This window comes from Pieris napi, chromosome 8, assembly GCF_905475465.1.
Source record: "Pieris napi chromosome 8, ilPieNapi1.2, whole genome shotgun sequence".
NCBI lineage: Eukaryota > Metazoa > Arthropoda > Insecta > Lepidoptera > Pieridae > Pieris > Pieris napi.
In genome coordinates, this window is record NC_062241.1 from 10,522,078 (window position 1) to 10,546,820 (window position 24,743).

Genomic DNA, 24,743 nt, shown 5'->3' on the forward strand with positions numbered 1-24,743 from the left:
AAATATTTCCATCATACATTACATATGCGTAACTCTAGCGGTTTTGGCAGCGCACGCCAGAACAGCTCGCAAATGGTAGATTTTATGCTACTTACTTGATATTTTGGACCATTTACACAATATCGTTATAAATCGTAGCCTATATGTTATTCTGATGTATAAGCTATAGTATTGTAAAGTTTCATTACAATACATTCAGTAGTTTTTACGTGAAAGCGTAACAAACATCCATCCATACTTACAAACTTTCGCGTTTGCAATATTAGTAGGATATTCAGAATTACGAATTTGTAATACATAAATGAAAATATTTGACACATACCACAGCACTCCTAGAACTGCCTGTAAAGTCCTTGAACGCTTCCAATATCTGTTCTCTCGTCTTCGTAGTTTTGAAGTCCTTGGTACTTGTGCCATCAGCTTTTTTCACACCATCTATTCTAAATCCCAGTGTTGATGTTGAACTGATAGTTTCCCTCCATATCATATACCTCGGTTTGGTTACACCTTTGCTTCTATGTTCCTCATCTGTAGGCGCGGCTGGATCTATTTGGATCATCTTCTCATACATATCCTGAAATTATTTAAAACTAATTAGATTTAATCGTCTTTTTGTCTTGCAAAAATAGCACTATTCATATGAAGTAGCAGCTCAATCTTTTCATATAAAATTAAATAAATAAAGCTATATATGGCTATAAAGTGTAATGATAGAATTGACGTATGTGACCCTCTTGAAACTAATGATATTATACTAATTGCGATAAAGAGGTTACAGTGAGTACAAAGATATATTTAGCCACAAACTTTTTTAAGAAAAACCATTCTGTCATTCATTATTTTTGCGTAACTATACATATAGACACACAACGGAAACTCTTTATATTTTTTTGTTATTGTAACATTTCTCATTGCAGGCACCCTATGGTTTTGTCGTAAAGCCTTACTGGATAGACTTTTCAATCCAAATAAGTTTCTAATTCACGTGTAGCCAGCGTGAGGGCGCGTCTAACCAAACCATCTAATCAATTATTTAGCTGTATAATTTTATTTATTTATGATATAAATTACGTCACGTTGTTTGTCCGCTATGGACTCCGAAACTACTTAACCGATTTCAATCAAATTTGCACACCGCGTGCAGTTTGATCTAACTTAGGATAGCTTACATATATAATATATAATTCTAATGCACTTGTGTATGTCATTGAACTTCTCTTAAACGGCTGGAACGATTTAATGATTTTTTTATGCGTTTGGATAGAGACCTAAATGGCTTAGATTCACAAATCACCCAGGCAAATGGCGCTGCAATCGATACCTTAATACTTTGTTTAATATCCTAATCGCTTGAAATATCAAGCAGGATAACGTCTGTCGGGTCCGTTAGTATACGTATAAGTTTGTGATCGTGATAAAAACTTATTGTGAGCCTAGCTTTGCTCTATACACCCCTGAGGAGTAAATCATGGGTTGTTATTAGAATTTTTTGTGTTTACGTTGGTATTATGCGTTTGTCATTTAAATCTCGGTGGTACATTGTTAACATTACAAAAATATACCTACTTTTCTTAATTTTGTCTTTTCTTTTGCTTTGGCTAGCTCCTCTTCTAAGTATGTCCTTACGCCAATTTTGCAGTCCATGACACAGGGGCAGTCGAAGTCACTTAGCAAGTCTTGCAGTTGTAAGTATACTGTTATATTGTGTTTAAGGAAAGTACATCATAAATCAATATTATTTAAAAGTGTTTTAGAACTATTTTCAAGCATTTTTGTAGTTAACTACCGTTCTTTGCTCTAAACGAGAAGGTTTATTTAACTAAAAATGTGTTCAGAAATATACGCGAATTTATTACTTCATTTACTTTTTTTTAAATATATAATAGGGGGCAAACAAGCTTGCGGGACGACCAAAAAGGGCAGTCTACGCAGCCCATAGACACCCATTTTTGGTGGGTGCGTTGCCAGCCTTTGAGGGAGGAGTAGACTCGCTTTTTAAACATTTGGAGGTCGTATCTCTGAGGGAAGACCCCCCCCCCCCCCCCCGGGAGTCGATTCCACAGTTCGCTAGTTCGCAAAAGAAAATGACTTGTGAAACGGACTGTGGAAGACCTCCAACCATCAAGATGATGTACTAAACTTGACGTTGACATAATCAATTAATTAAACACAAGACGTTTTATTCAAATTGTAGGTAATATTAAGCAAGTGATCTAATTTTAGATTAACCAAGATTTATTTTCCTTAGGAGATTGATGAATGAATGAAATGAATTTACAGTATAGTTGAATATATATCTTTAAATACATATTTTAATTTATTAAGAAAAGGATACGTTCTCCATCATCACAGGTGACTTGGCCCTTATATTCAGGTACGTATGGTCGAAGAATGTCTTTCATCAGCAACTGTAAAATACAATAGGTTAAATTGGTATTTCGAAACTAAAAATATAAGTATGAATTTAAAAATAGAATGGATAACTTCGGTCACTGACCTTTGAACATTGAACTCAAAATTGTACTAAAAATAATGACGTAAAGTACGATAGTTTATTGACGTCAATCTGTGAAATAACGAAAATCCAGTTCGAAAGTCATGTGATAAACGACAATTAAAATTGTTTCGTCATTTATAATAATGTTACTATGAAACAAAAGCTATTTTTACGATCGAACATAAAATCCTTTACTACGATTTTATTGGACTTTCTATTTGCCTTGTCATCATATTCTGGATCGTGGTTTATTTACGCATATTACATGACATGTAAACTTCTTTAACAGTTAAAAATACGAGTAATATTACAGTCTAAATACATTTTTTATTCTATTTAAAGTGGGATCCTAATATTAAAAGTTCTATTATGTATTTAGTTTCAAACACAAACGTAACAATAGTTACTGCTGAGGCCGGATAACCAACCAATAAATTTACCGGGAAACAAGGAATTTGGATAAGGATTGGAATAAGTGTAATAGATTGACGTAATGAACTACGCGAAACTATTTGCATCATCACGATGACATAACGTTACATATAAACATAACACGGTATCTCACGATATAGTAGCAATTATGGAAATTACAGTAAATTATTTTCATATAACTATTGTACAGCTGATAATTTTGCCCTTGTACGTACTTTTGTTGTTTCGAAAAAGGCAAAAACAAAAATTCAATAACAAAAAATGACTAAAACCTTAATTTGATGAAAAAGCATGGCCGATAACTTTCACTTTTAATTATTATTTTTTAAATATGGTATTAACCATTGAACTTATAGACCTCACGGTAAATATTGAATAATTGTGAACTGCGCACCGATTTTCCCAAAGCGTACGCAATCGAATTGTAACAAGGAAATATAAAGGGTGTGTCTTCACTTTCATAACGTCATTAGTATTATATCATTTTCCTGACGTGCTTCTTGTGACTTCATAGCAATTTAATTATCACTGGTGATTCATATCGTCACCATTCATAAAATCTTACTTTTGTGTGACTAGTTGGGATTATTCAAGAACTTTTGAACATCAGAAATGTCTTTTTCCTCTAAGATTTCTAATGATAAATAATTCCTATGTACGTACGAATGATCATCAAGTAAAAGTAACTTAACTGACCACGTGTGATAGTCAAATCAGCTATTAATTAATTAAAAATTAGTCTAAATTGACAATTAACTAATGTACTCATCTGTCTCTTTTCATCACACTGACAGAAAGAGACGAAAGGTGGCAATTCTACGGAATCGATATTTCTCACCTTAAAGCACCGTTCTTCTTGTGGGCTGAGTTTCTTAAGTATCGTGCCTTGGTCAGGGCCCGCCTTGAAGTTTCCCTGATGACCAGCTAATTGTATCCAAGGATACCGTTGCTTCTTGTACGTTTGAAAGAACGGAGTCCATTGCACTATGTTGCGAAGCTTCCGCCATCTCTCTGATTGCTGGAAAACATATATTCTCTGTTAGTATTTGCTATAGATTTCAGAGTTGTTTATTATTTATTGTTTTAATATGGTTCAATTTGAGGTTTATTATATTCTGTGTATAAATCGATGTTTTTATCCTTATTAACCATACATCTACTGCGTACATTAAGATTATACATAACATTTTAATATTTGCAGAAGTAGTATCGTAACTACATTTAATAGTGACTAATGATAAGTAATTAATACTCATAAACAATTCAATAAACAGTGAAGCAGTGAGAATTGTAGTAATAATTAATAATTGGAATGCATCTACAAAGTCAAAGACACCTTACGCGTTAGAAAAATTGCAAAAACAAATGACGTAAATAACACGACAAGGTTAATACATATGGAATTGGAAAAATACCGAAAAATAAAATTACAATTAAATTCCATTTCGTTTGACACATTGCAACTTAAGCTTATAATCCATCGAGTTCCACAAACGAGGTGGTTAATTTCACCTCAAATAAATTTTTGGACAGTTGACATGGAATTAACTAAAGCGAATTTTGTTCGATTTTTAAAATCTTAAAAGAAGTCTATATAAACATAATGATTACGTTAGATCACCAACCTTAGAATGCAGAACATAAGCACAATACACCACATCCATAAATTCCGAGATATTAACACAAATATTTCCCGCCAACATGTTAACTATCACTGAGCACTGACTGTCAAGTATTGTCTAAAGCCTGTCGCACCATCAAGTGTAACGTGAAACCGCAACCTCGCTAATATAAATGGATAAAATTGAGTCAGTATGGCGCTATGACGTCAAGTTTTGCGAACACTGGAATTTACACGTATTTGAATTTCGATCGTCAGTCGTTTTGGGAATATTACTAAATAATTGGGTTTATTTTGATGTCATATTTCAAATATAACTGTTGTTGAATTAAATAGGCCCTAGCTTAATTTATTGATCTATAATTAATGATTAAAACGATACGTTTTCACAGTACGCGTGATCGGACCACACTGACAAGTTACAGTAGAAATGGCATATCTTCATTAATAATACATTTTATTGATAGATAATACCCTCCTTGGTATTGGCACCTTTCGAATATTAAGGAACTAAAACACAATGTCCTGATTTTTTTTAAACGTGGTGCGTGATGTGGTGTCCTTTAAATTTACTTTGAAACTTTTTTAATGAACTGTCTTGTAACATTAATTTTAATTTTAATCCAGCGGCACTACCTAAGAAACCGGTATCGTTCTCCCGATGTTTTCCTTCACATATAAAGAAGTGTATTGCGCTTATAGAAAGATTATCCTTCTGTGATTGGTGCACAGCCAGGCTTTGAACTCACGACCTCAGTGTTAAGAAGCTCGCCTTTCGTCTGTTGTGTATTTAACCAGGTAAAAATATTAATTATCCGATGTATGAATGTATATTACGTATGTAAGTTTTTTATTTTAATTAATGTATCACTTGTGGAAACAGATAGGCCATACACTCGGAAGAGATTCCAACCCTTGATTGGAACCCTTAACGAAAGCGGCAGCGTGGCCGTCACAAGCAAACCTGGCGTCATAAGTGTTGATGCAAAGAGCCGGAAGGACTTGGAGGTGAAATACGAGGCTCAAGACCGAACACGATAGAGGCCTGTAGAGGCCCTCTGCCTAGGCGTTATAGGGCATTAAATCAAGCAAGTAAGGCAATGTGTATTTATTTTTTATTGATTCACTAGCTGACCCGGCAAACGTCGTTTTGCCATGTGTATTATTTCTAGGAAACATTTTTTAATTTCAATAAAAAACTATCTACTATAATAAAAATAGGGGTTGATCGTAGAGGGGTGACAATTAAGGGTTTTATATGTATTTTTGTATGTTGTATAATAAGAAAATAAAAACAAAAAGTTTTGTCTAAAAATTAAAAATTCAAATTTAGGGGTGAACCACCCTTAACATTTGGGGGATGAAATAGATGTTGTCCGATTCTCAGACTTACTGAATATGCATAAAAGATTTCATAATGGGTCGAGCCGTTTCGGAGGAGTCTGGGAACGTACATTGTGACACGAGAATTTTATATATTAGATTATAGTTTACCACATCATACATAGTACTAAATCTACGGCATATTATGCAAAATCTTCCATCTAAAATGTATGCCAATCGAAGTAAAAGTGTTAAAAAAAATATATAAATATACAATTAAATTATATACAAGATAAAATAAGAATACAATAAAGTTAATATATTACATAATTTTTGGTAAAGTAGAAAAAAAATCATCAGCAAAACAGCGAATTAGGTTCGAGTGTGTATATAGTTTGTAATTACTTTTCAATATTGAATTGAACCAGTGACCTAAATATTAACTAGTTTTATTTAGTCCGTTGACATTGCTCCCTGAACTTGGTTCAATAAATCTTATTCCAATCAATTTAATCTTGTTACCGAGACTGGCATCACGTGAATAACGAATGATTTAGAAAAAAAATATATATATATTCTTTATATTACACATACATGTATGTTTGTGGGATGTAGTTTTTTAGATGTTAACGTATGTTAAAGTAATTTAATAAAAAAATCGTATAATATAGTGCGTAATTAAATAAATTAAGATTTAAATTTATAATTTTTTGTTTGCCGTTGCTGGAATTTTTTAAATAAATAAAATGTAAAATACCGCTAAATATACTTTAATCCAACAATCAAATATACTTGAAATAATTTTTTGCGTGATTATACAGCCATTACACTTAATAAAATAAATATAAGAAGAATAAACAACGCAATACGCGATGCTATTAAAGCAGCGCGTGTGTCGACTTCCAATACTAATATTGATATCGATTCCAACGTTTTTGTATGCTATTTAAATATGGTACTTTCAATATCCATCGAAATTGGGATCTTACGCATCTTAACACGAGAAACGAGTATGTCTACTATATAAATAATTAACAAATTTATTTCATAATCTACAAATACGATTAAACAGTGCTCGAAGCAAATATGTGAATTTGCTTCGAGCACTGTTTAATCGTAAATCAATCAGAAAAAGTAAAAAATCTAGGCATCTAATACTAATATGTAAGATATTATCTTAATGCGTTTTCTATGTAAAAAATTTGTCCTAGCTAAACGCGGCCGCAACTGACATCCATCGATTTATGGTGATTCAATAGCGGCCTTCACACGTACAGTTCGAACCGTAGGAAACTGCCCGCGCCATTCTGATCTGCCGTCCAATCCGTCCGTGTAGACGCGACAAGCGCGTGGTGGTTTGACAGTTCGATGCGGCACATTGGTGTGTACGAACGTTTGTACAGTTTTATGCGGGTACCTCGTGTGGGTGACAATTATTTCAAAATGGCAGTTTGGAGCGTGGAAGCAGTGACAGGTTTTATAAGGATATATATCGGCAACATCCATGTTTATGGCAAGTTAAAAATAAGTCGGCTTATACAAACCGTAATTTAAATCTTCAAATGAACGTCCAGTTGCCAGATATCTTAATGTTGCGGAAAGATGTGGTGGTGGTGTTATGCACTTCTGGTGTTATGCATTTTCTCATAACTGTATCTTGCTTAGTAATTCTGTGACGGATAAGTTCCAATAAGCAATCAAAATTATCGCCGTCCATCCTTAAGTAATTTTTAAAATCTTCTGGATAGTTTTCTCGTATTTCTTTTAACATGGGTAAATGTTCAATCCAAATTTTCGTCTATATTTCTTAACCCATACACGTCTCCTTTTTAGATTATTAAAACCAACCACAAAACCAGCTAACGCGATCACTAGACGTGTATCCATTTCTACTGTACCGGTTAAAACTGAAAGAAAACTTTTAAAACTGGTCGACATTCCACGCGCCATTCCATACTGCGATCTAAACTCTCAAAAAGCATTTATACGTACAGTTTTATCTGCAGGAAAGCGAATTAGACAGCTTGAACCGCAGTTCAAACTGTTATTACAATTGAAGCGTAATGTAGAAGCACAGATCAGCACGCGGTCTAGTCTGCACAGATTTATCTGCAGATTGGTGCGCAGTTCCAGAAATGCCATTCCGAACTGCACGTGTGAAGGCCGCTAATTGATTAGCAACCGGTTACTATGATATTTGTTTCTCGTGTCAAAAATAGACTTTTATTTAAATTAATGAAAGTCTTTTTCACTTGAATCAATACGTAAGGTTTCACGTTATTTTCAATATTTCAATATTTTTTTTTGTAAATACATGAACGTCAAAGAATAATAATTCTCTTACTGCTAGTTCTCAAACCAAGGGTATGCCGAAAAGAACTATCAAAAAACTCTTCGCCACTCCATGTCAGAAGCAACAATTACACTTATGTCCAGGCACGAACTGGATCAACAGACACAGATGACAAAACAGCCTACAGGATATGTTAACAAGGCACAGTCTGTGCCTAGAGTTTCGACACCATGATTAATTATATAAAGGAGGCAAACAAGAATGAGAGAACAGGTCTCGCAAGCAATTGATCCCTGGATCACCCATGAATTTCTTGATTCTTGATGATTTCTTTACATAACCTAGAATTAATTCAATGAAGAAATAAAGAACAAATTATAAGCTATCAGCAAAAGCAAGCCAAAATAGGAGCGCGAACCGTCATGTAACCATATTAAATTTTAAACAGTCATGTCACATTATAATTTGCCTGAGTTTGAGAGTTTGTCAAAGCAGTCTTGCTTTTATAGCGTCTCATTTAATTTATGACACATATGATTGTAATTTATGAGTAGAGATGCTGTGCGGCTGTATGTTGCACCTGTATTCAAAAAATTGTTACGCCTTAGCTATCAAACTCTTTAATCACCTACCTAGAAGTTATAGATCATTGCCGTATAATGCTTCCCTTTAAGGTGGGAACGTGGGAGAGTATTTAGGACATAAAACAACTAATCAGTGGCGCTACAACTTCTTTAGGTCTTGGCCTCAGATTTCTGAATCTGTTTCATGATCATTTTTAAATCTTATAGGCACGTAGGTGATCAGCCCCCAGTGCCAGACACACGCCGTCGACTTTTTAGGTCTAAGACATGTCGGTTTCCTCACGATGTTTTCCTTCACCGTTCGAGCAAATGTTAAATGCGCACATAGATAGAAAGTCCATTGGTGCACATCCGGGGATCGAACCTACGACCTCAGGTATGAGAGTCGCACGCTGAAGCCAACACTGCTCATTTAGACCATAACTTTAACAACAATTATAAATAACTTTGCTTATCAAAATAAGTAAAAAGGTATCCGGTATGTTACAATATCAAAACTTCTGCCGATACCGATTGTGATCCCAACTTCTATGTTGGGGTTTGGTACTCCAAGATTGCGACGCTCGAAATTACGGAGTAAATCCTGTTTCCATTAACTAGTAATATATATTTTTTAACTACTATCATTATCAAAGTTTAAAATGTTAATCATAATGAGGGTAATTAAAAAACAATGTTCGTGCTTAATAATTATATTAATTACTTGTGCGTCATCTTGACGTCGTTAACTGTATTTTTATTCGTTACTTAGATGGCGCCAGCAGATCTTCACAAATATTTCGTCTGTTGTGTATTGGTATTGGTTAGTTCAAATTCCGGATTTGGACAAAGAAAAATGCCTTTATTGAACTTATACTTTTTTTGGCGCGTTAGGGAATAATGATGAGAGTAAATTTTTACGTTGCGCGTGCACACCGTCACAAAAAACCCACACCCTGAAGCTAGTATAGTCAACATTTTAAAATAAAAAAATTCCATTTCTTTTATTATGCAGAAATATTTTTTTTGTCATATTTAAATAAACCTTATTTAACTAGATAATAAAACGTTCCATATTAAATACCTTTTTTCTATTATTAGAGTAGTTTTTTCTACAAACGTAAATAAGGCGAAAGATAAAAATTTTAAAAAGATTTTTATCTTGTTACGCCAAAGAAGTATAACTTCTAACACATGTACGTAAGTACACACACATGTTTTTATATATTACTATACAATGTATGCACAAAATTAGATGAGGCAATTATCAGGGTTTGTATTAGAGCGTGATAGTGTAATGACAATTTATTAATAAAATGGGCGGTAATATGTTTTAATATCATGAGGGAAAATTTCAATGGTACTGATCAAATCATTAAATGTGTACGGAAAATGGCCGTTGCGTTGACAGTGCATGGAAAATAAAGCGTTGATTGATTTCAGGTGACAAGCGAGGTGGAATCTAGTACCGGAGCATTCTACATACCTTTAATCTACTCAGTGCTGAATGTTGAATTATTCAGAACTGCGACTAACATTCTGACTTTGAAATCTGTGGCTTCTTAGAAAATATTTTATATTATACAGTATACTAGCTGACCCGGCAAACGTTTGTTTTGCCATGTATATTATTTCTAGGATTTTTTTTAGTCCAATAACAATAACTACAATAATAAAAAATAGGGGTTGATCGTAGAGGGGTGAAAATTAGGGGTTGTATGTATTTTTGTATGCTGTATCTTAAAAAAATAAAAACGAAAATAAATTTTTTTGGGGTGCACAGTGCACGCCCCTTATCCGTTGGGGGGTTTGAAAAATCTCATAAGAATCGGTCGAGCCGTTTCGGAGCAGTATGGGAATGAACATTGTGACGCAAGAATTTTATATATTAGAAGGTTTTGTATAAAAATACTTTTTAGACCTAAATTTATTTTATAATAGTAATTCTTAGTATGGTGAGACACGTGATGTAACTTGCTTAGACCAGGATGTGTTGATTCATTATATCCGAATTTGTAATACTTAGAAATATCGAAAGTAAAAATTTTCTAATAGAAAATCAGAATTCTTTGATTCAAAAAAATCATAGTACAATTTCATAATAGGGTAAGTTTAAACGTATGATTTCGAAGGAAATCACATATTTCAAAGCAGATTTTCGGCCTATAGTATGTCACCGAGAACTTACTATAAATTAGTTAAAGTTAAGTTTTGAAGTTGGTAGAAAAACATTCGCCAGAGTGCTAAGTGTATGAAAAATGAGATCGCAAAGCAAGCATTGTGTTTCTGACTCATCATAAGATCTTTGAACATTGTTGTTTCAACTTCACCAAATTAACTTGTACAAATATATACTATTTGAGTTCAAGTGCACAGGCGCTATGTAAAGATTTAAGTTGGGGCCTGGTTAGTACCGGTGGCCCTAGAGCTGGTGCTTTCCTCGCTCAACAAATATGTATCGCAATACAGCAAGGAAGTTCTGCCAGGGTTAAAACAGCAAACTTTTTAAATTTGTTTTAATTTTCCATTTATTAATTATAAATTATTAAATGGAAAATTGTATAATATGTATTTTTATATATTACATATTATAAATATACGAAGATTTCATTCATTTGGTATTAAAATTTTAAAGACGTCATACAAAAAGTCGAGCGTTCATATAAAGTAAACATCGTTCGTATGTCGTGATAACGTTTACGCACAAAAGTCATTAAATATTTCAACATTTTGTCATTAACGTAATATTTACGTACCTGCTTAATAAATATTACAATACTACATACACTTGAACTTGTGTGACTCATTGCTGGGGTCGTCGGTTCGATCCCCGCTAGAACACCTATAGACATTCTTTCTATGTGCGCATTTCGCTCGAACGGTGAAGGAAAACATCATAAGGAAACCGGCTTGTCAAACCCAAAAAGTCGATGGCGTGTGTCAAGCACAGGAGGCTGATCACCTACTTGCCGAATAGATTGACAAATGATGATGGAAAAGATACAGAAATCTGGGGCCTTGAAATTTATTAATTGATATTATTTCGAATCGAATAAAATAAATATTCTGAGAATATAAATGATTGCCTCAATGTGTAGATTTTTTATAACTGGTGTCTGCAATGAGTCAAGGAACATAATTGAAATTAATGGTCATTGCCAAGTATCTGACCGCAAACACTTCTAGAATTCTCTGAAGAGAATTAATTTAATTGGTACTAAATGTAGGAACTTTAGGTAGGTGTTGTAAAACTTGAATCAACGGAAAACCCCATTTTTATCTAATACAATTTTTTATTTATTTATAAATCAAAACGTTATGGATAGTTCGCCAGATCACGGCCATTTCTTTAGAATTTTTAGTGCAAAAGGCGGTGTTGAGACCAGAACCCTATCTAATCAATAACTCTTCTAACAAGCCCGTCATTTTGCTAAATTAGGTTATCTTTACGTGCCAAGATTCAACGATGTTCCTAACTAACAACAAAAAAAGGCCGGCAACGCACTCGCGATCCCTATGGCATTGAGATTGCTTCCTGCCTCCTCTATAAATAATAATAATAATATTTTTTTTTAAATGGGGTTTGTATATTTAGGTTACGAATCATCAACCATAAGTGATCTTTACCATATGCTATGTCAATTATAGAGTTATTAAAATCGGCATATCTTAATTCGTTGACAATTCTAAGATAACCATCCCTAATGTTGCTTATATTTATTTTTCATTTGAAATTTAAATTGAATGTTACGCATCATACAAATATGCGCCGAGACTCCCGTTAACGAAGCACAGTTTGCTTAGGTATCCACCCCGCAGCAATGTTGGCCTGATGTGAGTGTGCGGTTGAATCACGGCTGGAAACCAATAGAATTTTTTTTTTGGCGCATACAGTTGTACGGTGAAGTAACACATCGTGTGGAAACCGGCAAATGTCAGGCACCTATGCCTATTAATAAAAGCCTACCCACGGACTATGTCTTAGTAAAGTTAATATAAATGTCTACATTGAGATTTTAGAAGTTACATGCAATTTTAACCTTAAGATAAATCAAAGTCTTTAATTCTATATTCATGACGTGAATTGAAATTAAAGGATCGAAGGTTAACTTAAACGATTTTCAATATTTCCTCCGGAACTTCCTCTACGATTTGCACCTTGTTTTTACTTAGCGATTAAAAAACCTATATTTCCTTACCAGGAAATTATCTAGTTCTTGTTACTTACGTATATGCTTTAAATGCATTTCAAATAACACCAGAACTGGTATTCTGTAAATCTCAATAGCGTTATCGACAGTCGTAAGGACATCAGCAATGTTATTGAGGGAACAATATCGAAATTTTATACAAATAAAAAAAATCGTATCGCTGTAGAATGTTACTTACCTATCAGCGTACCGTTAAATCTCTTAGTCATTGGATTCAATACTTGAAGAATTAACTATTCAACAGTTGAAAGATTACGTTGGTATAATCAAAGAGAATGTAATGGAAAAAGACCTCAAAACATTGCCACACAAGGGATTCGAACTGGTTCCAATCGAAAAAAAAATCATGTGTCCAATTCACACGTGGTAGAAGTGAAATCTTCAAAAACAAAGTTTTTATAATTAAAATATGTAAATTAGATTTCTCTATCTAAATGTAGGATCTTTTCTTTAAAAAAATATATATTTTAATGTTAAATTTTTATTTATAACTTTAATATCAATCTTTAATTTGGTAAAAACTAAAATAATAAAAGTTTGAAATAAATTCACAAGATCCAACGTGGGAGAAAATGAGATAGGAAGCATTATACAGTGTATAAACTTTTAATTAAGTGTAGTACGAAGTTTTCACTTCAAAAAGTTTCTATAACTAATGATTTGTAAATAAAATTGATAAATAATCTAATTTTATAATTAAACTGCTTACTTGACTTACTTATTTAATTTTCATGAAATCTGTTTTTTTATTTCAGAAAATGTTCAAATACACACTAATTTAAAGTTTATACACCGTATAATGCCTCCTATCTCACTCTCTTCCACGCCAAATCCAATTAATTTATGTGTCTGTCTCTTTTTACTGTCGCTTTTTCCGTTGCATCCGGTTTCAAATCACAACGATTCTAAAGAAGTTTCACTTCAAAAATAACATACATGACAGCAATTGATAGAGTCAAGGAGTGTGAGACAATAAAATTTAAACTTTATTTAGAGTACGCCATACAAAAATCCACCCAGAATACAATTTATATACAAGATAAAATAATTTATCATTAAGTGTACTGCGGTGCCTTACACAGAACCAGTTTAGATTGATGAACCGATATCTAGATTTTGAACACAGATAGCTTTTATCCAATTATATTGGTCGATGAAAGAAATACATAATTCAATCAAGATATTATCCGGCTATTAAAATAAAACGTATTACTGGTAATAAAGCTAAATTTAAAGTTTATTTATTGCTAAACGGTGTGATACCGTAGAAAATATGGCACTGGTAACTTGGAATTAATAAAAGCAATATTGCAGTAAATGAGAATAGTAATAATAATATTATTAGGAATGTTGAGAATGTGATAATGCTGTGATTAGTGATGAGGTCGCTCATAAACTTTTGAGTCGTATGAAAACCTGTTTATTATTATGATGATCACTTTTTTTATACAGAACTGGAGACGTAGATTCCACCTGATGTTAAGTGAGATGTGGCGTATTGGAGGGCAGGCCTGTCCAGGCAGTGGCGTAACTATACCATCTGGGGTCCGTGGCAAATTCTTTTGATCAGTAAAAATCTTTTCAGTTTAATTTTAATAAACTTCGAGATTTTCGGCGTACTCAATTACACGTTGTATGTGTCCCACTAATGGCCATAGGCCTCCTCTCTTAAGGCCGATTTACATTATCTTAGTGTTTAGGAGAGTGCTTTAGGATAGTACTTTAGTTGAAACATGTAAACGCTACTTGCTTTAGTAAACGCTACGCTAAAGAACTTGCCTTTCAAGTTGTACTAAAGCACTCTCCTAAACACTAAGATAATGTAAATCGGCTCTTAGGCGAGAGGGAATGGTCTGTAGTCCCCACGCTAGCCCAATGCGTATTGGAGACTTCATTCACTATTTTAATAAATAATTATTAAAAAACAGAGTTTTAAGTTAAATGATTTCAATTCTATTTCTTATATAATAATAAACAAGAATCGAAAACTGCCCACCAGTAATTTTGTAAAAATATTATACATATTCTTATTTTTGTTTCTTTAGCGAATTAAATTTACACGAAATTACATTGATTTTGCTAAAAAAACAATATTTTTATTTTATATAGCTTATTTTCTAATAATTTGATAACACAATGTACACTACCCTAAATTTTTTCACTAAGTGAATGTAATTCATTGAAAAATAAATTATCTTTGGATCGAATGAATCTAAAATTTCGCAACTATAAATCTTAAATTATTAAGTCCTTTGCTAATTTAAAACCTTAGTCAAAACCTCTATATAAAACCTCTTTCAATAGCTGGATTAGCAAATTAAGTTTATAAACATGGTAATGTCAATGCAGGTTAACAGCTCAATTTAAATAATCTTGACTACATTTTCTATATGCGATGACAGTGACACGCTAAATGTAGGCTAAATATACGATTAAGGTAAATCACTGGATTTTATCATTTTTCTGATCAATGATATTATTAAGCAATTATTATACTTGAGAATGGCAACATTGAACCAACTATGTACTTTAACCCATTCCATTTTTAAATAATTTGTTTTATTCACAGACAATAGACTAATTTGACGGTTATTGTCAACTCTAATGCCGTGTTTCGAGCCTCTACTGTGGACCAATGTAGTGTAGTTATCTTTCTACGTGTGTAATTAACCATTAGGTCTGGGCCTCAGATTTCTGTTTCATGATCATTTCTAATAGGGAAGTAGATGATCTGCATTGCCTGACACACGTCGACTTTTTGCGTCAGTTTGTCTAAGGCAAGCCGGTTTCCTCACGATACTTTCCTTCACCGTTCGACGGAATGTCAAATGCACTCATTTAAATATAGTCCATTGGTGCACAGCCGGGGATCGAACCTATGACTTCAGGGATGAGAGTCTCACGCTGAAGCCACTAGGCCAACACTGCTCAAATATTATAGCATATATTGCTAAGTGCGATATAAAAGTCATTTCATTTCAAAACAAGGTCCTATAGGTATTACTTACAACATTGACGCACACGGACTAATTACCAGAAAAAAATAAAATTAAATGATAATTAAAAAGAAACACTTAACTGTTTATGTTGGCATATTTCTTATTAAAAAATTACATTTAAATCGTTTGACGCAATAAAGGCGGAAATTAGGCCGGTCTCCATTGAAAACAACTCGTGCGCATCCAGCCGAGATCGCACAAAAAGCGGATAAAAAGTTAATTGCGCAAATATATTTAATAAAAATCTACAGTTTTTTAAATTATTTTTATCTTTGGATAACATATTTATATAGTTAGGAAATATTATATGCATATTTGATTTTGGGTAGTGTTAAATTGAAGTAATAAATTTTATAAATAACAACTTATACGGAAAACAGTATGGATAGGATATCGCATGTATCCTGTGTATACTATAGTCTATGGAGATATAAATATACTATAATGAACTGTAAACATAATTTGACTTTCTGATTTTGATTTTCTTTCTGTAAGTTCAAAGTCCCTTCTGACAGTCCTTCACATTTTGATTCTAAGAAATTCTGGTTTCTCTGTAATCTACGCATTAACACCAAAGGAACGAACCCAAAATGTGTCGTATACCAAGCTGAAAACGTACGCCAAGGCCCATATCAACAGAATACCAAATTACTTTCGCGCTAAACTTCGAACGTCATATTATAAATAGCAAAAAATATTCCGTATTTACATAAATTTTATAAAATCTGCACTGTATATAGGGCAACGTTGACGTCAGCGTATTGTATTGTAAACCAAACACGTACAGCCGCTGATTGCAAAAACAAATATCACTAAGGCCGAGGCCGCAAAGACAATAAATTATAAGATTTAGTTATGTAATCAAGATGTACCTTGACTTTTAACCGGGAATAAAAATGTATTTCGTAAGAATTTTTATTTATAGAAAATTGCCAACGCTCGGCACGCTGATACATGAACAAGAACAATAAAATATAATGTTTAATATGACAAGCACTTATAGGCAAACATAACATACACAAAGAGATAGTAAAAATAAATTAAACTATAAAAACTAAAAGAAAATTGATTTTAAAGTTTGAAGCAACTAAGTATATACCTAAGGATGGATATATGAAAACGTGTTTTGAATGCACAGGTGGACTCGAGATCCTTTGACTGTATTATTATTTTTCTCTTTTATCATTGTATGGTGGCTGAGCTCCTTGAGCTCATGGGCGAAAATCTCGGCCTAGTGGTCGGAGACCAGTAGGTCGGTCTAGGTACCGCTGGATAGATAGAGTCTTGGAGGACCTGCTGCAGTTGAAAGTCAAGAATTAGCGGGAGTACAGGACAAGGACCAAAGTTTGATTTTGGTTTTTCAACACCATCTTTAGACGATCAATAGTAAAGACTAGATATGTAGTTAGATTAATATTTTTATTTTTTTGTAAAATCTATGCTCACCGTAATTATCATGTACCTATTTGAGAATAGATAGATTGTAACTTATACGATAGAAAATGCATTATATGTGATGTGGTGTACTTTAATAAATAAATCTCCGACACGCGAGTTATGTAACCTAACATTAGTTAAGTTACATAATATATATTATTATCGCACACTTGAAGCCAATATGAGCCCTTTAGTTTTTACCACACTCTTAAATTGTAATTTAACATTCTCGTTTCCGATAATGTCCAATAACATAAGTGTCACTTAGCTTTACGAACTCTTCAATAACGGCCAAAATTAATAATGTATCATCAATCTATGATTATAACCAATCTTGGACTGATTCATATCTAAAGACCGATCTCCAATCTGCATGCCAATAAACATTTCTGCTATCCGATTGTATATTTGACAAAAGATTGACAGCAATCTTTTGCGTGATCCTTGCCTCTCGACCGCGTTTCGTTCAATGCAATATGTTGTGTTCAAGCATACCAAAAGTTTGCTGTTTTTGGAACGAAATAAAATAAGTAAGACTTAATGTCTGTTTCACAATGTATGGATAAAGTAGCAAATAGCTATGCAACGTTTTGTTTGTTTTTTTGTTACGAACAAATAAATTCTATAGAAAAACATAGAACCTTAACCTTTTTGTTGGTCATTTAATATTACTTGTAATGAAACGGGCTGTCATTGTCATATGGTATTATTGTTTGTTAGGTTATTGAGTATTTTAGTACATATTATTACAAATATAAATTTTCTCTGAGTAGTTTGTGTATGTTGTTTTTGTGATTCGAGGTTGGTTCTTTAACTTAAAAAAATGTCTACGCAAAAACGTGAAAGAAGCGTCAATTTCAGCCGGGAAGAAGTTGACCTTCTAACTTCGCTTGTTGCTGACCATAAAAATATATTAGAAAATGAAAACAGTGACTCAGTCACCTGGCAGGAGAAAGAGCGGTGCTGGAAGACGCTGGAGGCGCTGTTTAATAGCACAAGTGGGGTAAACTTTCGCAGTGCTAAAGCTTAAAGAGGGCTTCAAGAAAAAAGTCTGCCTTGATACATGCTGAAACATATCGTACAGGAGGTGGCCCTAGTGCTGCTACTCCTCTTACCCCCTATCGAGGAAAAAGTCAAAGACATGATATTGTTGTCTGTCGAAGGAAATGAAAGTCAATTGAAAGGAAGAGCTTCTAAATAAGAGAAAGCAATGGGCATTTGAAGAGGAAGAAAGAGAGCATAAAAGAGAATTATGGGCCATAGAAAAAAATATATTGTTAAATAAATTAGAAAAATAATATATATTGTGCCTGGAGCGAGGATGTATTGTATTAAAAAATTGTATTTTTATTTAAATAAAAGCATTGAATTTTTATTTAATTTATCTCAAAAATGTTGTAATTTATAAAATATTATAGTAATAAAGCAAAATAATCACTTATAAGATTACTTCGCACACTTGCATTTCCCACGTTGTCAATTGCGCTTTGATCAATATCATCAGCTTGTTCATCTACTTGTTGCAGTAGTTCAAAATGTTCATATCGCATATCAATAGCAATATTGTGCAACACTGCACATGCCACTATCACGGCTTGTACACGAGATACTTGAAGCAAAACCTTTTTTGACAAACCGATTTTGGGGAACCGATTTTTTCCAAACACCATATTATGTCCTTTCCACCACATTTCTGCTTCGTATTTGAGATTCGTTATAAAGATGTTCTGCTGGAGTCTTGAGGTTTTGAAGTGGAGTTAGTAGGTAGTATCTATAGTAACAAATATTTTTGGTTGTAGCTAATATTTAATTTTTTTTTACAAAAGTTGATGACAAGATGAAACCTTTGTGTAAAAGTGTCTCCAAAGCTTCTTTTGTTAACCTAAATCTAAATGTGAATTCGGCGTCATTCAGGCTCTGGATATAATAAATTCTTGTCTTCTTATGTCTTCGCACAGAAGTACGTTGTCTTCTTCCAGCTTCAGAATTACTATCCCAATCGGATAATTGCATTTAAACTTCCAAATCACTATCACTAGAACTGGAAGATGACGAAGATGAATAAATTTTCCCAATGAATATTAAGTTAGGTCGCAATCCCAAACCCAAATCATACGAGTTTCACCGATAGCAATCCGAGATTGATTTGGCCAATCGAAGCACTGTCAAAATGGACAGATAGGTTGTTGGCATGAGTAAACATTCATTTTCATACAGAGGGCAATCTTCAATCTCTTATCCGCCCTCTGAACGATTGGTTGAATAATTAGATTGGTATCTCAGTCCATGTATTGAATATTGGCATGCTTTTCTTTAGAAATGGATTGAATTGTCAGTCTATGACAGCTAAAATTGGATTGAGATTGCATATTGGTTTTGGCCGTAAGTCAATTTTTTGTTAATCCAGCGTCACAGCCCCACCCTTAATGTTATCTTAGTTATAAGCTCATGCTTTAAGCAATTAAAGCCAGTTGTTACGCAGCTTCAAACAAAGTGTTTCGTTTATCTAAAGTATTTACATATCTGAACATCCATACAAAAAACCGCCACCAAACTTAATTAGCGACCCTATCTTTCTGTTTGACCAATCACAGTCGAATCGCGCCATCGTTTCTTAATTTGTTTTGCATTCAGTAAGAACACACAACGTAAACACAATGTGAAAATATAAATAATACTCATAAATAAGCATCTTATAAGTTTCGAAAGATTATTCCCATTATATTTTCGCTCCACAGGCGACATTACTGGCTCCCAATAACCAGAACTTCTAAAAAGCATCCGAAATTACTTGATTTGTATGCATTAAATACTTTAAATATATGTACCTACTCTACATATGAATAATAAATCAGTGGCGCTCCAAACTTTTTCAGCCTGGGCCTCAGATTTCTGCATCTGTTTCATGATCATTTGTCAATCTAATAGGCAAGTAGGTGATCAGCCTCCAGTGCCTGACACACGCCGTTGACTTTTTGGGTCTAAGGCAAGTGGGTTTCCTCACGATGTTATCCTTCACCGTTTGAGCGAAATGCGCAAATAGACAATCCATTGGTGCACAGCCAGGAATCGAACCTACGACCTCAGGGGTGAGAGTCCAACACTGCTGCACGGCAAAGATATGAATTTGATTGATGAAATAAAATATTTTGTCCTATATTAATTGAATGATCTGACCCGACTCTTATATTATTTTACTACAGCGAGTAAATTCGGAGCATATTTCGTAATAACCTCATATGGGACGCTCTTATCAAATCGTCTAGACGATACATAACCTCATTCAACAAATCGCAGCGTAGAACCACAATGAAAATCATATCAGACAATACGGTATCCAAACTATATACGAACTAGAGAACATGAATATCGAGCAACCACAATTGTGAATATAACTATAAAATATAGTTTTTATAAGAGTGATGTTTGTTAATAATGTGGTTATATTTGATAATGTAAACGGAATTTTACGCACTATTAAATGTGATAAATAGGTGTGACTTTGAATGGGGCAGGCGGACGCAAAAAAATTAAGCAGAGGAAAACACTTAAAGTTAAGTGTTTACAGTCGCCCATGGACACACTCAACACCAGGTGTGCAAGTGCTTTAAGGCTCTTCTCTTGGGCACATTAGACGCAACGATTCGGAAATAACGGTAATCTATTGTACTATTAAGCCGTTAATAAAAACGATGTCTATTTTTAGTGACCAAAACACATTAATTGCATATAACTATAAATTAAGTATATTTTTGTAAAAAATACGATCTGTTTACAATATTAAAGAATTTTTGTTAAAAAAACTATTTGCGTCATTAAAATACAAAAAATGTAAGTTGTTTTTGTTTAATAATTTAGTATTTTAATCATTTCACAATCATTAATTTTTATAGAATAACTATTAAAAACTTATTAACCTTTAATTCGTGAGTGTTCGAAACACCTTATCCCAGTTTATATTTTGACGGGATAAAAACAATTCTCAATGTATGCTGTTATCAAAGCACGTGCATTTCTGTATATGTATGCATAAGACTGAACTATACTAATAAAACAATTACACGAAATCCCTGCTTATGGAATAAGTTAGGCTGGTCAAAGCTCTAGCGACTAACACCAACCAAATCAAAAAAAGATCAAACAGTTGAACATTTATTGTGCTCCTTCATTGCCCTATATTCGCATCGCCCAGGCACGACCTGGAGCAACAAATGCAGATGACTGTAGACCGTAACGGCCTACAGGACATGTTAATAAAGCACAGATCGTGCCTGGAACGGTTCTGCTAAAAAATTGTTAAATCTATTATGGCGGCAAACAAAACTGAAAGAACGGGTCTCGCAAGGAATTGCGCCGGCTTGCCTATGAATATTGTAAACAAAAATATTCCCGATGTAGCCGGGACGTATTTCGCGAGACGTGTGATGTGAAGTTTAGGGATAGAAAAAGTCCCTGGACACTATGGCAGGGGAGTAGAATTGGTATTATTTATAAAAATAAAAAAAAAACAAAAAAAAAAGTTTTAATCCAATCAATTAGGTTTTACCAACTACGACAACAAGCAACAGGAAAATATTAATATGTCCTCCATAGCTCAAATAGGTAGATATATTGTTAATCTCTTCATTAATTGACTTTCTCGGCATTATAATTAAATGTCTATTACCAACTTGTTTAGTTCGGCTTCGTAGGTAATCATAAATAACCAACGTTTAAACATCGAAATAAAAAACGTGTTAATAGTATGAATCGTATATATCTTCTATATATATATATATAATGAAAATGGTCTTCGTTTGAGGCTCAATCACGCCTAAACCACTGATCGTATCGACATGAAACTACCACCATTCGTTGCGAAATTTTTCCTTGATGGTTTATGGCTATTTTTATTTTATTTATTAAATTCCAACGTTCCTTCATTTTTTTATTGCTGTTTTACTTTTATGAAAATTTATCCATACGGACTTCACCGCGGAAACATTCGGGGAGGCTTCCTAGAACCTCTAAACGTCAACATCTGTTAAAAACTCGATTTTCGAAATATTTCAATTTTCTTAGCGGGAAGTTAAAAAAGAAGAATAATAAAAATATGAAAAAAAATTAAATAATGAAACATAAAATTTATTTAATTCGTCCAGCAAAGCGGGCGCGAAACGGCTAGTACATGTAAAGGGTTTTTCAACAAGAACTTTGTTTTCTAAAACAAAATAAAACAAAGAATTTAGAGGAAAATGAATAAAATTTTTATTGTATTACAGAGAGAAAAGTTTGGCAATTATGAATGAAAAATGATATCTGGCAAATGTCCACCACGACCACGCTGACAGATGTTGATTCTTTCATCAAAATTTTTAATCACTTTTTGGCAAAATGGAGGGTCTATTTCGTTAATGACATCACGGATTTTGAGTTTTAAGGCTGCAATCGATTCGATTGGCTCCGTATAGACTCTGTCTTTAACATAGCCCCACAAAAAATAATCCAGTGGTGTTAAATCACACGATCTGGCTGGCCACTTAACAGCTGAATTTCGCGAAATTATGCGCTCGGGAAATTTGGTTTGCAATAAATTGATCGTTTCATTGGCTGTGTGACATGTGGCACCGTCCTGTTGAAACCACATTTCAGTGATATCCATGTCATCAATAATAGGCCAAAATTTAGTGGTTAACATCTCGCGATACCGTGATCCATTGACTGTTACCGCATTTCCAGCCTCATCTTCGAAAAAAAACGGCCCAATCACGCCTCCAGACCACATAGTGCACCACACAGTAACACGTTGAGTATGCAAAGCCTTCTCAATAATTGCTTTAGGATTTTCAGAAGCCCAAATGCGACAATTTTGCTTGTTGACGTACCCTGACAAATGAAAATGGGCTTCGTCTGAAAAAATGTTTTTTTCAGAAAAACCAGCAGGTTGTTCCTGAATGAACTGAGCGAATCTGCGGCGATTTGAATGGTCGATCAGCTTTAATTCCTGCACCAGTTGAATCTTGTAAGGCTTCAAAGCCAAATCCTTTCGCAAAATTCGCCATGTTGTGCTTTTGGATAACCCCAATTGTTGAGAACGTCGTGAAATTGACAAATTTTGATCTTCTTCAACACTGTGGCTCACGGCGGCGATGTTTTCTGTTGAACGACCCGGTCGAACACGTGTTGGTGTTGGCACATTTTGTACCGAGCCTGTCGACTCAAATTTCGCGACCAAATTCTTAACAGCGGTCTCAGAAGGACGATTATGCTGGCCGAAAATATCACGAATTTTACGAAATGTAACTTAAACAGAACCACCATTTTTATAGTGGATTTGAATTATTTTAATGCGATTTTCGAGCGAAATTGAATTCATTGTAATAATTGCCAAAGCACCTGCTACGAATACCGCCAAAAACTAAATGTCAAAACTATCACGTTCTCGGTGTTGCCACAATTGAAAAACAAACTTCTTGTTGAAATACCCTTTATATGTACGTTGGTATCTATAATAGCTATCAAATTGGTAATTACTTGAGATTATATGGCCTTTAATGACAATGAGATCTTAATTATTTCGTTCATTGTGACGCGTGGCTGCTGACGTCAGCAGATCAAGTACAAAATGAGTACAAATTACAGAATGTGGTTTAGTCTGAGTGTTTATTAGAAATTAATGAGGTCGCAATTGATGACGTACATGTAGGGCTGCCACTATGGAATAGTTTATAACAGGATATAATTAAATAATTAGCAGTATTGCGGGGACATTGCAATGGAATATTTGGATTGCAATTCAAAAAATAAATACCACTGTAACTCACAAGTTAATGGTATAACCAAATGGAATTTATTCCACTATTATACTACTTTTAGGTAGCTTTAAATGTGTATAATATTCTGATTAGATAAACTTAAAGATATATATGTCATTATACCTTTTGTAATATTTTCGCTATTTTGTCGCTTTCGGCTACGACATGTATAAACAGACTGACTCATTTTGAAAATTTTGTTCGAAATATATTTCCATAACAGCAAGATTAGCTTGCTGATTAGCTTGAAGTCGTGTGAAATAAAAAGCATAGTGAAAGCATTGATAACATGCAACATTAAGCCAAGACTTTGTCATGTGAAAATCCCAATCCAACTCCCAAAAAGGGAGATTCCATGAGAGATTGTTTATTAATTAAAAGGCATTTTGCAGAGATCTTTGTTGTAATATAAAGATTATATTATTCAGAAAAAGTATTTTCTTTAGTAATAGAAGAGGAAAAGAAACCCATATTCATATAAAACATCTGTCTTCCGCTGACTGCGATTGCTTAAGTGTAATTTGCGTTTTTATTCCCTAAAAAAGTTTTAGTTAAAGTAATCTTGCGTAATCA

General features: G+C 33.7%; 1 protein-coding gene across 4 annotated transcripts in view; it reads right to left on the reverse strand.

The window, feature by feature from the left end:
• The window catches only part of LOC125051527 (inositol-trisphosphate 3-kinase B), a 70,690-nt gene that overhangs the window by 1,265 nt on the left and 44,682 nt on the right, over window positions 1-24,743 (reverse strand). For all 4 annotated transcript variants that reach the window (XM_047651909.1, XM_047651908.1, XM_047651906.1 and 1 more), the window contains 4 exons: window positions 3,768-3,947; window positions 2,336-2,408; window positions 1,567-1,694; window positions 323-574 (listed from right to left, as the gene is read on the reverse strand). In XM_047651909.1, the coding sequence (XP_047507865.1) occupies window positions 323-574; window positions 1,567-1,694; window positions 2,336-2,408; window positions 3,768-3,947 (633 nt within the window). The remainder of the gene's footprint in view (window positions 1-322; window positions 575-1,566; window positions 1,695-2,335; window positions 2,409-3,767; window positions 3,948-24,743) is intronic.